This window comes from Crocodylus porosus, unplaced genomic scaffold, assembly GCF_001723895.1.
Source record: "Crocodylus porosus isolate Cpor-Errol unplaced genomic scaffold, CroPor_comp1, whole genome shotgun sequence".
NCBI classification, from domain to species: Eukaryota; Metazoa; Chordata; order Crocodylia; family Crocodylidae; genus Crocodylus; species Crocodylus porosus.
The window spans coordinates 17,745,989-17,761,590 of NW_017728925.1; the positions used below are offsets into that span (position 1 = coordinate 17,745,989).

The 15,602-nt window shown below is 51.2% G+C and overlaps 1 protein-coding gene across 2 annotated transcripts in view; it reads left to right on the top strand.

Annotated features, from left to right (window-relative positions):
* The window catches only part of CRB2 (crumbs 2, cell polarity complex component), a 43,334-nt gene that overhangs the window by 17,470 nt on the left and 10,262 nt on the right, over nt 1-15,602 (top strand). For both annotated transcript variants that reach the window (XM_019541010.1, XM_019541008.1), the window contains exons 3-7: nt 1,723-1,918; nt 2,366-2,505; nt 2,871-3,053; nt 3,951-4,064; nt 13,798-14,748. In XM_019541010.1, the coding sequence (XP_019396555.1) occupies nt 1,723-1,918; nt 2,366-2,505; nt 2,871-3,053; nt 3,951-4,064; nt 13,798-14,748 (1,584 nt within the window). The remainder of the gene's footprint in view (nt 1-1,722; nt 1,919-2,365; nt 2,506-2,870; nt 3,054-3,950; nt 4,065-13,797; nt 14,749-15,602) is intronic.

Sequence of the window (15,602 nt, forward strand, 5' to 3'; positions counted from 1 at the left end):
CTCGCCCTGGTGCATCCGTGTGGTGGTGGTTTGCTGTGTCACCTGCACCTGCGAGCGAGCCGCGGGGCAGCCGAGCAGAGCAGAGCGAGGGTCTCCTCTCCCCCGCCGCGCCATGGGAATGGAATGTGGCCATGATGCACTCGCCTCCCCCTGGTACCGGCCAGCGCACGACCTTTCCCAGCCTCACCCGTTGTCCCTGGCTGGGCTGTGCAGGAGTTACGTTACTGTAAAGGAATGTGGGGGGTCGCTGGGCCACAGATTACAAGCGAATGGGGAGATGTTGCAACCTTAGGCACGCGGCCACTCCTGGAGCTGCTCTCTAGTGAAAGGAGCAGCGGGGTCAGAGGGAAAGAACCTGCTCAGCAACAGATTGTCCTTTTAAGGTTTAAAATACCCCCTGATTTAGAGTATAATGGAACTCAGCATTGGTGAGCCAGTTTCCCTTTCACTTCCCTGCAAAATCCTGAGGTGAGGAGGATTGCTGGCTGCAGGAAGGGGTGAAAGCAGCTGGCAGTGCTGCAGGAGCACACAATGTCCCAAACACAAGGCTCTGCATCACAATCTAGGTACATAGTCCTGGTTCAGAGTCTGGGCCAGCAGACTGAGTGGTTCCTGGTGCGACCAGCTGGAATTTGAGCGAAGGAAGTTTTGATGTGAGGATTGACGGGTTTTGATCCAGCAGATTATGGGGCCTACATTCCTTTAGGATTAGGATGGCCCTGTCTGCTGCATGATGAGTCTCTGCCAAAAGGGAGGGTTAGGTGGATTGGCAGGTGCCATTCTAGTGCCTTTCTTGGAGAGGTGATGTCAGGCCACAGGCAGTTTACAGAGGTGGGGAAAAGGGCAAGAGGGTCTTTATGGGAACTCCCATTCCATTGCTGGAGCTCTGGACATTAGGGAAAAACAATGGATGCCTTACTGCCAATAGCGCAGTTATCGTAATTCATAGTGCCATGACGGATTGCAACAGGTAGCATGGCAACCAGCACCTTGTACTTCTCTAGTACTTGTTTCCTGAGGATTTCAAAGCAAGTTATAAATATTGCTTAACGAGGCCTTTGAATGGTTTCTGGCATGGGTGTCTAGGCATCCAGAAATCACCTCATCGGCCACTGAAACCTAATCACCTCTGGGGTGGAACGCAGCAGCTGGCTCTGGGGTGGAACGCAGCAGCTGGCTAACAGTACCGAGGGACAGCAGAGATGAACACTCCCTGGCTGAAATGGGGGAAGGTGCAGTAGGCAGATAAACTGCAAAGCTCCAGGCTGGACGTTAGCCACGGGATTGTGATCAATGGCCAATTTTTCCCTCCAAAATGCCATCCTGGGATTTTTTAATGAATGCAGATGAGCATGACCATAATTTATGCCTCAGTAATTCAACAAAATGGAATGAAAGTTCGTGCTACAGCAGCTAGAGATTGCCAAATGTCACAAAGCATTTCTAGTGTTATTGATGTCAGAGGTCCATGAAGCAAAACCCAGAGGTCTTCCCAAGACCGCCTTGGCTACAAATACTAATTAAGGGCCCTTGATTTACTTGCAGGCACAATTGCTGCCCAGGCACTCCCCCAGCTCTTACAGTGACATTTATAAATAGGTCTCTGGTCCAGCAGATTGGGTTTTATAGAGGTGCTTTCATAATCTCTGCCCAGAAGTCCAGCTGGTCCGAATTCTCCATGCCAATCCCTAACACGGATTATTTCTGTCTTTTATAACAAAGATGTAAACTGTGATGCTGAAATAAATGAATGCGACTCGGACCCTTGCGAGAACGGGGGCACATGCAGTGACCACATTGGGTTCTTCACCTGCACCTGTGCGCCAGGCTATGAAGGACTCCAGTGCGAGGTGGACATCAATGAATGTCTCAGCCGACCATGTAACAACGGCGGGAAGTGTCTTGACCTAGTTAATAGGTAAGATGCGTGCTGCTTTGGCTGTTTGTGTCTGGTGATTAGATAGCCCAAATGAATCCAAGTCCTGCCTGGCATAACTCACTGACTGCAGAGCAATCAGTGCTGGGATGATTCGGGTTCAGTATTCCTGAAGGCTTCCCCCGCTGACACCATATGCCCATTCAGTGTCTTTGAAGCTAAATGGCAGTGACTCCCAGAGATGCCAAGAACTGTTTGCCAGTTCAGTGGGTGGCTGCAGGTGGTATGGAAGGAGCTGCCCATGTCTCTGAGCCTTGCCTTTCATATGCAGTGATCTCCTATGTGTGGAGACAGAACTGCTCTTCTCGCAGCTCGTGGGTGGGCCTAAGGGTTGGAGGCATCACCCACAAATCTCTTTGCTTGCTCTTCAGAAAGGGCTGCGCTTTGCCATTGCAAACTCTTGCATTGCTGTATTTCTGTCCTCCACAGCTACCAGTGTGACTGCAGTGACACAGGCTTTGAAGGGGAGCACTGTGAGCTGGATATCCTCGAGTGTGCCTCCCAGCCCTGCCTGAACAGTGCCACGTGTCTGGAGGGGGTCAAGAATTATAGCTGTGCCTGCTGGCCAGGTGGGTAGGGAACTAGCTTAGCTCCCCTAGCACTAGAGCCTTGCCTGGTGAAGAAGATCTGCTAGGCTGCCCCCAAGGCCCTCGACAATGCTGATGCTATCCTGTGTGGTCCAGTTTAGTTGTCAGCTCCCCAGGCAGCAGTGCTCTTGCTGCTCCCCTTGGCGCACAATCTAAAATATCCCAATTCCAGGCCTTTTCCAGCTTGTTGGCTGGCTCCTGGTTCCCATCTCATTGCTAGGGGAGTACGCTGGACCCTCTGCTTTGTGCTGAAGGCAGTGTCTCAGGCCCTTCATCACAGCTGTGGTGTGTTGGTGTCCCTTCCAATGGAGGCCTGTGTAGTCTTAGCCCTGGTGTCTGTCTGGCAGGTTACGTGGGGCAACGCTGTGAGGAGGATGTGGATGAGTGTGCCACAGAGCCCTGTCACAATGGAGGTGTGTGCTTTGAACGATCCAACCAGAGCTACTATGGGACGCAGCCAGACTTCCCCCATGAGTTCAGCTACAGCCAAGCTGCTGGTTTCCTCTGTTGGTGCCAACCAGGCTTTGAAGGTGAGTAGTACAATGGCATGTGCCCTGCCCTGTTGAATGACAGCTGCACAGGTTGGGTCAGAGGGGATGGAGATGTGCTCTCTGCAGTGATGCACTGAAAGCCACCCAGATGGTTCTGGCTGGGCAGCTGCCTCAAACAGTGGCATGTGACAGTGCTCCTTTGCTGTGTGCACCTAATACAAGCAGCTCTGAGTGGTAACCCCTCCAGCCACCCCCACTCAGGGCCCTTCTTTAGTATCCTGCCAAGTACTTAGCAACTGGAGCTTGGTGGTCTTCATGGCTGTTCCCATGAGCACAGGGAAGACTGTGGAGGAAGCGTCTAGCTCTCTGCAGTCTCATATAAGACTTTAAGTCTCCCCACATAGTGCAGCGGCTGCTTTTGTGGCAGCTATGCTCGTTGCTGGGAGGGAGGGGGGAGAGAAGAAAGGCTTGCCTCCTATATGCTCCTTGAGCATGAGGTCCCTGGGGTATTCGACAGAGCTTCTACTTTTTCCCTACTTTTTAAACTGTTTGCAGGAGCATAGGTTTGGGAATGTGTGTGGGTTCACGGAGGACAGAACAAAGGCCTGCTTTGGGAATGTGGGAGTTTGGTTTCTTGCTTGTTGAGGGAACAGGGTCATGATCTCACCTCTGCTACTGCCTCATTGGATAATCTTGGGTAATTCCCTTCACCTCTCTGTGCCTAAGTTTCCCCCTTTTATAAATGGGGATAACTGTACCTGTTAGACAAGTGGATATTGAGGGACAAGTCATGCCTCTGAAGGGTCCCTGGCACCTCTGGAGGGAAAGATGCTAAGGAAGAGGCAAAGAGGTTTGGCTGGGTGTGCCTGTGCCCTCCAGCTGGCTGCTTAAAGGTACTGATGTCCTTCTAATGGGATTGTGCCTTCAATCTCAAAGGGGAGACCTGCTCCATCAACATCAATGAATGCGAGTCCCAGCCATGTCGGCACGGAGCACACTGTGAAGATCTGGTCAACAGCTTCCTTTGCCATTGCCCACCGGGATACTCAGGTAATGCTGCTGTCTGGACTTGGATGAGCCTGAGTGGCTGCTTATTGAGGCACATTCTGGCCTTAGGTGTGTTTAACTGGATTCAAGCACTGATGGGCAGGGGCTGCCATAGCAGGGAGATGAGTTGTGCAGATAAATGTGGGGGACTTTTAGTGTGAGACTTTTCCTTTGCAGCTGCTGAGGGGAACAGCCCCCTGGCTCTGTCTGTCTGCCTTGCTACTGCTGCATCTCATTTCAACCCTCAGATAAAAACATTCCTCCTTCATTCTCTGTAACGTTGAATCATCCTGCTTTTCAACACCTCAGTGCTGTTTTGAGCTGTAGTTTGTATAAAGGACACACTGCAGACCTAGCTTGCATTCTTCCAGCCCTCGGTTCAACATACCCTGCTCCATGTGTTGTCAGGCTGCCATCTCGTGGGGGAAAGACAAACCTGAAGCTACAAGAAAGCCTTGTGTAACTTTTCCCAGGATAGCCAGGAGCATGGTCTTGAGTCTGCATCTAGCCTTGTCTATAAGGAAAACATTTTCCCCCTTGGACTAATATATATGGATCTAGCTTTGCTGGTACAACCCCCTGTATGGACACTCTTATTCTGAACCAGGTACCTTCAGACAAGTTTGCTTCCCTCTCTTCCCACTAACAGCTGCTAAATCTGAAAAGTACTTCGGCGTCCATGGGGGGGTGAACTTCACACCTCAGGTTATCCCACAAAAGCATTCCTTTGTACCTGGACCGGTGAGAACAGGCTTTATTCCAAGGTCTAAACTGCAAGTGCAAAGACAGTTAAGGTGCAGCCCCCACGAGCAGAAACCTCTTCCAAGGGGAATGTCTTCAAGTTCTTCCAGTCTGTCCGTGCTGCCAGTCAGAGTTCTCATCTCTCTGTTAATCCAGGGCCGTCTCCCTCCCTCAGTGCTTTGGCACTGCTCAGAGAGTGGGGATTTTGTTTCACTTCGCCAAACCACAGGTTTGCTTAATCCCTTCCAAACCCTTGGCCTGCTCTTATGGGCAGAAAAGCCGACACATGCGCAGGATGGGGAGAGATGGGGGAGTCGGGGTGTTCATTCAGCGGGATCTGTTTTGGGTTCATTAGTACTCGAAGGGGATTAGGGGCAGGTTGCCCTTCTGGATATTGCCTTTGTTTAAAGGACTTTGTCGTGTTTGAGGTAGTTCGGAGACATTAACACAGTGAAAGGTTGGGAGCAGCAGGTGGGGAAGTCACATTTTGCCCCTCTGTGAGCTCAGTGAGCTGAATGAGTGCATGTGGAGGAGTGAAGCTGACAGGGAAATAATAGCAATTAATCTCCCCTGCTTTGTCAATTAATTCCAGTATAGACCTGCCGGGTAAACAGCTTATTACTTCATATTAGGATCACAGAACAACTTTGTGAAGCTTCCCATAATGTTTCTGTTCAAAATCCATTTTTGCGGTGGCTTAGATCTGCCATGAGCTTACGTTTAAGCTGCCTTCTGTGATTAAAGTGAACTTGCTACTCTGATGTAGGCTGCTTTTCAGTTTCTCTCCAGGAGCCCTTTCCCCCATCTCAGGAATTTGGGGAGTGTTGGGATAACATTGTGAATCATCAGAAATTGCATTCATCCATGTGTTAACTGTCTGCGTGCTGGCTTGGGCTGGAGCACAGCTGAGAGACGAGATGGCTTGTGTCTCAAAACGTGAACTATTTCAAAAGTAATAAACATTAAATGGAAACCCAACACCCTAGTCCTGTCAGGACCACATGGTGAGCTAGGACACCGGATTGCCAGGTCTAGGAGAGTATCTGCTGTGTAGGCCTTGTGACCTCTGCACTTAGTATGTCCTGGGGAGCTGAGGTGATGTCAGTGTGTGCCTGATTCCCTTTGCCATTAGGGGATGGGCTGGATCAGAGGGGCACACAAGAGGAAAATGAGTCTGGCTTGGAAACAAGAGCTATTGCAGTCAGTCTAAGGGCAAATTTCCACCCAAGGGAGAACCAGGCTGAAGGGGAACAGCAGTTGTACAGATGGATCTGGCCCTGGGGTCACTGTATTATCTGGAAAGAAAATGACCTCTTGATCTCAGTGGTTTTAGTGTGGTGTGGTGACCGTTCAGGACAGGAATGAGGAAGAAAAGTATGTTCATTTGGATATACTTGGGAACTGGAAGAATGTAATTACTGATCTGGGATTTGGGCAGCTCATCCATGAAAAAAGCCAAATGAGCACTAGTGGCTTGACTGCACTTGTTATGTACCTCATCCCAGCGATGGGAGCTGTAGGAGCACAGTGCCTTCTAGCACTGTGCTGCAGGTGGGATCAGCCGGAGTAAAAGATGAGCACTACTCACTCCCTGGCAAAGATCGCCTCCTGCAGCACCTGGGTTCTCCTTGTTTCCCCCATCCAAATGCTAACCCTGTCCAAGTGGGGATTGCCATGCTCGGGCCTTCCCTAGAAACATAAGCTGCTGTGTTGCTGAAGCTGAGACAGACAGCAAGTTCATTGTCTTTCATTAACAATTCAAATGCTTGCCAGCCATCTTACTTCAGTCCTCAACCTCCTTTTAAGAATCAGAAATGCTTTTTCCTTGTATTGAGAAGGTCTGCCTTGCCAACAGCTTTTCATGCCAGGGCACTGCACAAGCTTAGATACTCTGAAGGTTTTGGCTTGGGCACAATGCCCAGTGGAATGAATTGAAATGGGAAAGTTTGCTTCTCTGCTCCCCCTGCTCCAAATGGATGGCTTGTTTAATTTCCTTGTACAGACATTTTCCAGGTGTCTGCCTTGTTTAAAAAATGTGACCTCCACTCTAGCCAGAGAAGGCAGCTAAAAGGTTAAGAGACTAAAGGGATTAGAAAACGGTTAGCTGTTGGACAGGGGGAGCTCTTTCAGCAAACACAGCAGAATGCAGCCAACAGATACATCCCAGGGCTCCTTCATTTTAACAGGAAGGTATATTACCTTTGTGCACATACCACAGGCAGCTGCCGAGAGGCTGGGCTGTGAGACATTCAGACAGATGCCTAGACCTATTTTCAACTGCGTGCAATGAGTATGAGTTGGTCTTGGGTACAGCTAGAGTGAGCTGGGTGCTGTTCAGTCCATGCTGCATCTCCCAGCCGGATTATGACTCCATTGTTAATCAGGCCTTTTAAACTGGCTGCCAGCTGACCAGGCGCTGCAAGCATTGACACTCCAGAGTAGTGTCTGGTGTCAGACATGATTTAACCATGTATAGTGAGCGCCTTTGCCTAGAAGTATCCACTGAGGTTCTGGTCTGACAGTCACATTGGGTCTGTTTGGACCTGGCTGGTTTAGCAGATTGACCAGAAAGCAGCGTGAGAGATGTGCCAGTTACTTCCAGCTCGCCTGTGTGAAAGGGCTTGGAGAGGATTAGTAAAGGTGGAGCAACTGTGATGAATTAAATGAGGCTTCCCTGTTAATGAAAATGGACGAAGCCCAGTTTAGTGTCACCTCTAGTGCCAGGCCAGGCAGAGACGTGAGCAGACCAGCCACTCAAACACATGCTACAATGCACAGTCTAGCCATGTCCCTACTGCAGCACGGAGCTGGGTTGCCACTGAAAGCTTCCAGGAGTGCCAGGCTGTTTTCAGTTAGCAGTGGGTATGGGATTTGGGCAGTGCAGTGATTCCCATGTAAGAGGTGTGCGCCATAACATGCATCGCCTTCACATGTACTCACTGCTTTGCATGCCAGTGAACAGACTTCTGGTGTGCATGAGCTGTTTGTGCACTGTATGTCCACCTGGATATCTCAAGGAAATTTCAGTAGCTCCCTCTCTCTTTCCCTCTCCCTCTGCCCCTCACACCGTCTGTGGTCGTTACTGGGGAAGGAGGAATCCCCAGCCTCAGAGCCTAGACTCCATGTAGTCACCTGCATGGAGGACGTGTTCCCCTCACTGTCAGCAGAGCTTGTGAATGCTTGGTGAGAGGACATGAACGGTGTAAGAGCTGTTGGCTGGCAAGGGGATATTAGCAAGGAGGCGCTCGTTAGAGGGCAAGCTGCTCGGTCAGAGAGGGAGACTGGGATGGCAAGAAACTGCCCCTTGGTTTTCAGAGACTTGAAAAATTCACCTTCACTTTTCTGCTGCTGCCATTTGCTTTTCCCACTCTCAGCGCATCTCTGTACCCAGCCTCCTTTCCCCATCATTTGGCTACAGTGAAATGGCTTTCATGGGAGAGTTCAGGAACCTGTGCAAGCAAATCCTGGAAACCCTCCACATAAGGCAACTGGAGACCCTAGAGAAAAATCCTAGTGCCAGTGAAGTCAGTGGCAAAACTCCCATTAACTTTGAGGGGGCGAGAACCCCCTGCTCTGGGCTGTTGTTGCCATCAGTGCTATTCCTCAGTGGCAGAGCGGAAAGAGGAAAGATACCCTGATATTGGCCCTGCTGGTGCTCCCCCCATTCATGGAAATCAGTGGCATTGCATGAGTTGTGAGCAAAGGCAGGGGCTTGCTCTCCAACCTCCTACTGTCAGAGCTAATGCTGTGGATCCTGCAGGGCATTACAGTAATGCACTGAGTGGGAATACACTGTAGACACGCATTCTTCTTGTCAGCACTGACAGAAGCCAGCTGGGGAGGTTTAGAGCAGGGCTGGATTAGATCTCACTACAGCGCAGGTCTCTCTATATTGGCTGGTTTCAGCTCCAATCCCTTTTTTGCCTGACTGGCACCGGGGAGAGCTTACACGCACTCTGCCTTTTTCAGGCCAGCCTATAGTCCCCCCCCCCAGCCCACCCCCCTCCTCGTCTGTCACTGTCATAAATGTCTGCAAGGAGTCAGCCATGAAATCTGCACTGGTTGGTGTGATCGTGGGTGGAATTTATCTCCTAGCAGGTAATGACAGATGTTGTAGATAAATAGGGGTGTGTGTGTATGTACGTGTGTGCACGTGTATGTGCCTAGCAAGGGAGCTATGGCTCAGTTGTGTAGTCAGCAGTAGCTGGAGATGTGGGAGAAGCGCTAGACCTGATCGGAGAAGCTCTTGTCAGAGGCAGGTGGTTTAATTGTGAAAGGAGCTCATTTTTTTTTGTCTTGGAAACTGGAGGGCTGAGGAGTTGCCACTGACTGTAAGGATCTGGGGACAGCCCAGGCAGGGCCTTGCTAGAAAGCCGCATTCCTTAAAAAGTGGATTCTCCTCTTTGCTGGGAGGGACCAAAGCCCAGGCGTTTGCTTCGGAGTGTGGGCGCCTGCCTCGCGTTCAGATGCATTTTGGACCCCCACACCATCTCTCGCCGCACTCTGTGCAAGCTTTGCTTTGCTCTCCTCCCTTTATCTGGCTTTTTAAAGGCATTAACATCCTGTGTGGAACAGCATGGCTCTTTGGTTGAAAGGAAAGTTCTGAGTCTTTCACTGCCCCATCCTCCCAACTCCCCGCGTAGAAACGCCTGGCGAGAGAAAGGGCAAAACTGCATGTTGCTATGGAAATGGTGGTAGTGATGCAAGCAACCATGTCATCGCAGGGAACAGGTTTGTTGCGGCTAATTCTCTGCTTTAGGTTGTTCCTGTACAATAAGGGAAATCCTAATTAGGACGCACCATGGGAAGGGCTGCTGGACCGTAGCTGTCCTCTGGAGAAAGGACAAGGTGCTGCTGAGCAATGAGCATCACTGCTGTGGCACATGGTGCTGCTGGAAAGACTGGCAGCGCTTGCGCCCTGCATTAACAGACCTCCCCTCGGGGATATCTACCCACCTGCCTGCTACGTGAGACTCTCTCATGCATATACAGGTGACAGGCGTCATATATAATATGTAGCACGTACAACACGTTCTCAAAGCCACGCTGAGGAATAGCCACAGTGACACTGGTGTTTGGCGCGCACAGCCATTCACCAGATACCACGGTGATTGTTCTAGAGATATCTGGGTGGCAGACCTAGCATGGGATGGCTGAAACTTGGCTTTGCCTTTTGAAAGCAGTGGAAACGAGAGGCTTCCATAGTGTAGTAAATCCTAGAATGGGACCAGACCCAAGGTACAAGCTGTGATTAATGTAATTATTAGCTTGAACACTTATACATTAACCAGTGTATTTACAAATAAATCTTCTGACAGCAACTTAGTCTTTCATGTTCAAATAGCAGCTTTCTCTGATGTGTGTTAGTTTGTCCTTTTTTTACATATTAAACTTAATGAATTTCTTACCTAGTTAAAAATAGCTATGCAGTGATACCGTGATCTGAGTGGATGTTGTAATATACTGGCATTTCCTTTATTACCAGTGAATTTCAGCCTAAGGGGCTCAGAGACAGCGCAGCACAGTCTGTAAAGGTAAAAGGTACTTGTTTTTATGACAGAAGTGTCGCATGGAATTAAGGCCAGTTCTCCTAACACCTGAGCTGGTGCGTGCTCACGCCTCTCTGTGCGGCTTCTCAGGACTTCACTTGAAAGTTTAAACAGAGTTTTTAAAAACATGGCAGAAGGATTGCGAAGACATGTGAGCATCCTGTGCCCGAGGAAGTCTGGCATAACAGGTACAGGCCAGGAAATAGTCTACATCTTTTTGCCGCTGTCATGGCCCAAAGCAAAGGTTGTGTTGTTCCTGGAATGGGGTGATTTCCTTTGCTTTCTTCTTTGTGTTCCCAGCTGCATTTGCACTCTGTTGTTTGCAGCCAAAACACAAAACTGAAATCCCCTCTGGGATGCTGAAGTTGGCATCTAGCAGGTAGCGTGGACTGGAAATCTCCTTCTCCTGTGGCTGACTTGGTTTCTAAGTTCCAGTGTTACCAAAGCAGCTGACAGACTGGCTGGTGTTCAGAGACAGACGATAAACAACTCAGCAGGCTCGGGGGGCTGACAGCCAAATCCGAGTGGCAGGGGTGGGGGCACAGGGCAGGGCAGCTGTTTCTGGGTGGCTGTAAACACCACAGGGAGGGAGAGTTGCTTGGCCTGGTAGGTGAGAGCAAACATTTGCTGTTAGTGAGGTGTAGGACTCTCTGGACAGATCTCCCTTGCCTCTTGCAATGGTTTCAGACTCCAATGGCCAAAGGCAAGTGCACTTCACTGGCCCCGCGGAGCAGAGGAAAGGCTCTGGGAGGGCTGGTTGTTTGCAGGCAGCAGCAGTGAAGATGGTGCTGGTCAGTTTGGGAAGCACTGGCCTCTGGCTGCAGCCACCCATCTCTCTCCCCCTCGCCTCGCTGTGCTCCTGCACCTAGGTCACAGAGCAGCAGACATGGCCAGGCCATGCCGCGGTCCGAAGTGGTGGCTCATACTTTTTACCCATTCCAAACAAAACATAGCAGAAATCAAAACATCGCTATCTCCAGGGAGAGCTTGGTGTTTAATTAGCCACAAACTCGGGGTGGTGCACTCACCACAGGGATTAATTTGCCACCTGGCAGAGAGCTCACACCGCAGGTGCCATCTGGGAGCCTGGGAAACAGTACAAACAGACTTGCCTGCTGCTGTTTCCGTGGGGAGTTGAACGGATTTCTGCTCCAGGCCTCCCACCTCTTCACTCGCACGGCTCCCTCCGTTTGCCAGGCTGAGACCGAACCCCTGCTCAGCTGGGCGTGCTCTTTCCCTCCTAGCCCACTCTGGCTGGAGCCCTCTCTCCCAGCACTCCTCTGCTGTGTTTCTTAGAGCTGTGTCCCAGTTACCCACAGCTGGCCAGGGCTGCAGTCCCCACCAGCCGCGACTCTCAGCAACCCGGTCTTTGGCTTGGGCACGCCTACAGCCTGACCCTGCCAGGCAGCATCCCAAACCCTGTGCTGGACCTAAGAATCATCTTTGGTTCACTCAGTAGCCAGGCCCCTGCCCTGGAATTTGCTTCTGTCAGCAAATGTGAATCCTCACGAGACCCCTGCCCCCAGTGTGACCTGTAGCATCCCTTGCTGACCCATTTTCACTCCAGCCAGAGGCTTCTGCTCTGTTCCTGAGCTGCTTCAGAGCGAGGGCAGCCCAACGAGCTCTGCTTGCAATAGCTCCTTCCCTTCATGTATGGCTGCAGCTGGATATTGAAATCCCTGCAGATAAATCTTGATTCCCCTACAACCTGCAACACTCTCCTTCCATATGCAGAAGCATTTGGACTCAGGAGCGCTGGGCAGGTACTAAGTGCTTAGCTCATCAAGTCCCTGTGCAGAAAGTGCTTAGCTGTCTGCATGGAGCGGGTTCTGGCATCGGCGACCATGTCAGAAGCAGCACTGACTGCCCACTGACTCAGCTCTTTGTCAGGCCAGCGGTTACTGTTCAAATGCAGCGCTTGTCTGCTCTTAATCCATAGGAGCAGTGTTCTGCGCAGCATCTCAGATACCTCTCTGTCCTTCTTACGGATCAGTGCTGGCTTAGCATTAATCACAGCACAGACCCACCTTAGCTGGGTGGAAGATCCCCACGCCTCCCGGGCCTGCCACACTGCCTCGTGGTTTGTAGGTGAACCCTAGAGACCGGGAGGGAAATACCGTCTGGAACCAGATGGGTGGTGACTAACGTGACTCTTGTGCAGCTCGAGGCAGTACTTCCCCGGCCAGTGGCAGAAGTCTTGGCCTGAAGAGCAGCTAAAGAGAGCTTTTTGGGGAGGGCCTGAGGGGAGTCAACTCACTGGGTGACTCTACAAGGTGCTGCATTTAGGTGTGGCCTGGTGCGCCTTGGTGGCACCAAACCAGGACGTGCATTCAAGAGGCCCCATTTATCTTCTTTATCGTCCTATAGCTGCTCCTACTCTAGCATCACCACATCCCCTCATCTGCCTCCAGCTACTCTTCAAGCTGTTCAACACATTGACCTTGGCTCCCCAGTGGTTTTTCTTTTTAAACGTCTTTTATTTTTTGATTGACTTCCTTTGTGCTCAGATTCCTTCTTTTCCTTGCCTCTATCCCATGCATGATGGCTGGTTGGACTCTATAATGTCATTACAGCTGGATAATCCACGTTTAGCTTATCTGTGCAGCTCTGAAGATTAGTGGGAACTAATGTTGTTGGGCTAGATAAGCAGCAGTTTTACCTTCAGAAAGTGTTTTACCTTTATCAGCCTGAAGACACGTAGGAGCACAACAGCTGGTTTTCATTAAACCCTGCTGATTGCAGGGGCTTCTTTACCTTTCTGGTCCTGCTGGGACACAGTTAGCAGCCTTACAAAACAAGCCTGCTGTAGTCCAAGGATGTTTATGCCATTTCCTTCACAGGGACTGTTCAGTGCTGAGTTCAGTGAGTGTGTGGTAAGAACATCACCCCTAAGCATTTCTGGGATAGTTTAGGCGGGTGTAAGTGCAAGGCTGGAATAGTTGAGGCAGGGGTGATTTGCGCTAGACGACCTGAGGGCCCTTCCCGCCCTACTTGCTATGATTCCATCAGTTCCTGTAAATGCAACAGCAGGTCCAATCAGCCAAGTCTTCCTCTGCAGTTTGCCTTTCTAGTGTTCTCTGGTGCAACCCGGGCCTGGGCAGCATGTAGATCCATTGGCAAAACACAGCCAGGGCCAGGGGCTCTGTAAACGATGACTGGAGAGAGCTCCGTAAGCTAGAAGACAGACCTGCGGTGGCTGGGAGGGCAGTGTTAGATGACCAGAGGAGCCCACTCCATCTCTGACTCATTTGTGTCCTGTGGACAGGCAGCAGTAAGTGCAGAGCCCCTTGCTGGCAGAGCTGGGCCCATGGTGGCTTCACTGAATGGGAACAGTCCAAAAAGCTGCCTGTGATGGGGAGGGAGTGGTGGTCTTCCCAGCTGGGTACTGCAGGAGAGGGGGCCTCAATCATCTGCAGTAAGAGCCTGTTTCTCAATCTCTTTCCCAGGCGTGGAGTGTGCCGTTGACATCAATGAGTGCGAAGATGGCCCCTGCGAGAACGGGGCTGCCTGCGAGGATGGCATTGCTGACTACACCTGCCGCTGTGTCCCCAGCCAGAATGGCACTGTATGGGGTGGGAAGAACTGCTCCATCCAGCTCACCGGCTGCCAGACACATGACTGCCGAAACGAGGCCCTCTGCACCCCAACGTATGTGGCAGGGAGCCACGGCCACCTTTGCCAGTGCCAGTCTGGCTTCTACGATGCCACATGCTCAACCCCAACAACCTTCTCCTTTGCCTCCAGGACATTTCTCCCAATTGACATGTCCACAGGCGGCTGGAGCAGGAAGGACGTGGCAGGAGTTCCCATGGCCAGCGTGTCCCTCCGGTTCAGAACCACACTGCCTGATGGCATCCTCTTTTACCGAGGCCAGGAAGGAGCATACCTGTTCCTGGAGCTCTCTGGTGGCACACTGCATGCAGGGGTGCAAAGAAACAACGCCAAATCCTCTTTGGCCTTGGAGGGACTGAAGGTTGATGATGGCCAGTGGCATAAAGCTGAGGTTCTTCTGCAGGACTCAGTGGAGTTAAAGCTGTGGCACGAATCCTGTGATGCAGGAATCTGTCTGCAGAGCGCTGTGGTTGGGGACAGTGCCGCTCTGCTCCCACCACCCTTCCTGAAAGCCTACGTTGGGGGGGTTGATGGCAGCGGGCTAGCCAACACCACGCGCAGCCGGCAGGGTTACATCGGCTGCTTGCAGGACCTGCAGGTCGATTCCCAGGCTGTCCTTCCCCTGGATCTCCTTCCCAATGCATCCTCCCTGGCAGCACTGGGCTGTGACAGGACAGAGTGGTGCCAGGCCCAGCCCTGCTCTCATGGAGGCTCGTGTGTGGACCTTTGGGCAACCTTTAGGTGCAACTGCTCCAGGCCTTATGAAGGCCTCACCTGCTCATACGGTAAATGTCAAGTGACAGCACCTGGTAGCTCCTTTGGCAATGAATGCTTGGAGATGCTGACACTGGCTGTGAAGCTGTGGGCAGGGCAGAACTGCACCTTCATAGACTAACAGAATCAGAGACATAATATTAAGCTCTTGTAAATGAGTTAGTCTACAAAGGTGCAAATCCATACTGCCTTTTGCCTGTCCCATGGCTAACTACCTCGCTCTCGGGGGAGGCAATAGCCTTTTCTGTGTAACCAAAGACCGAGGAAGCAGGTATAAACATAATTTCCATCAAATCCTGTTCTGTGTTGTGACACTGCAGAGCCAGCTCCTGCTGGAGTGATTGCCAGGTCCATAGCACATGCATTATTCCAGCCAGGCCCAGATGCTCAGACCTCCTCTTTGTGCCAGCTGCAGTGCTTGCGGAAGGGCCGTGAAGTCCGTTCACTTGCTCTTCAGGAGCTTAGGTGTTGTAGACTAAATGTGTCAGTTGAGACAGCTCTTGAATTGGAAACCTCGGCTGAGCTAACACTCTTTTGCATTTTCACATTCCTGCGGGGCTGGTATTAATTCTGTTGTGCTTCCTGTTGCACTCCTCTTCCTGAAACATAGTAGGGACAGACGTGCCTCTGCTGTTGTGGGGCTGGGAGTTTTAAAAAAGCAGTTTTATCACTTAAACTTCCCAAGCAAAACCTGCCATTGGCAGCCCCTGCAGACCTGTCCTCTACAAATGGCAGGGATGCTGCCACCCTAAGCCTTTGGGACTGGCTTGCCAGAGGCAGTAGGATGAGATGTCCTGTTCCTTTAGCACACAGAAAGAAGCTAGTCTGGAGGAGGAAAAGCCAAGTGAGGTGCTGTAGCTCGAAA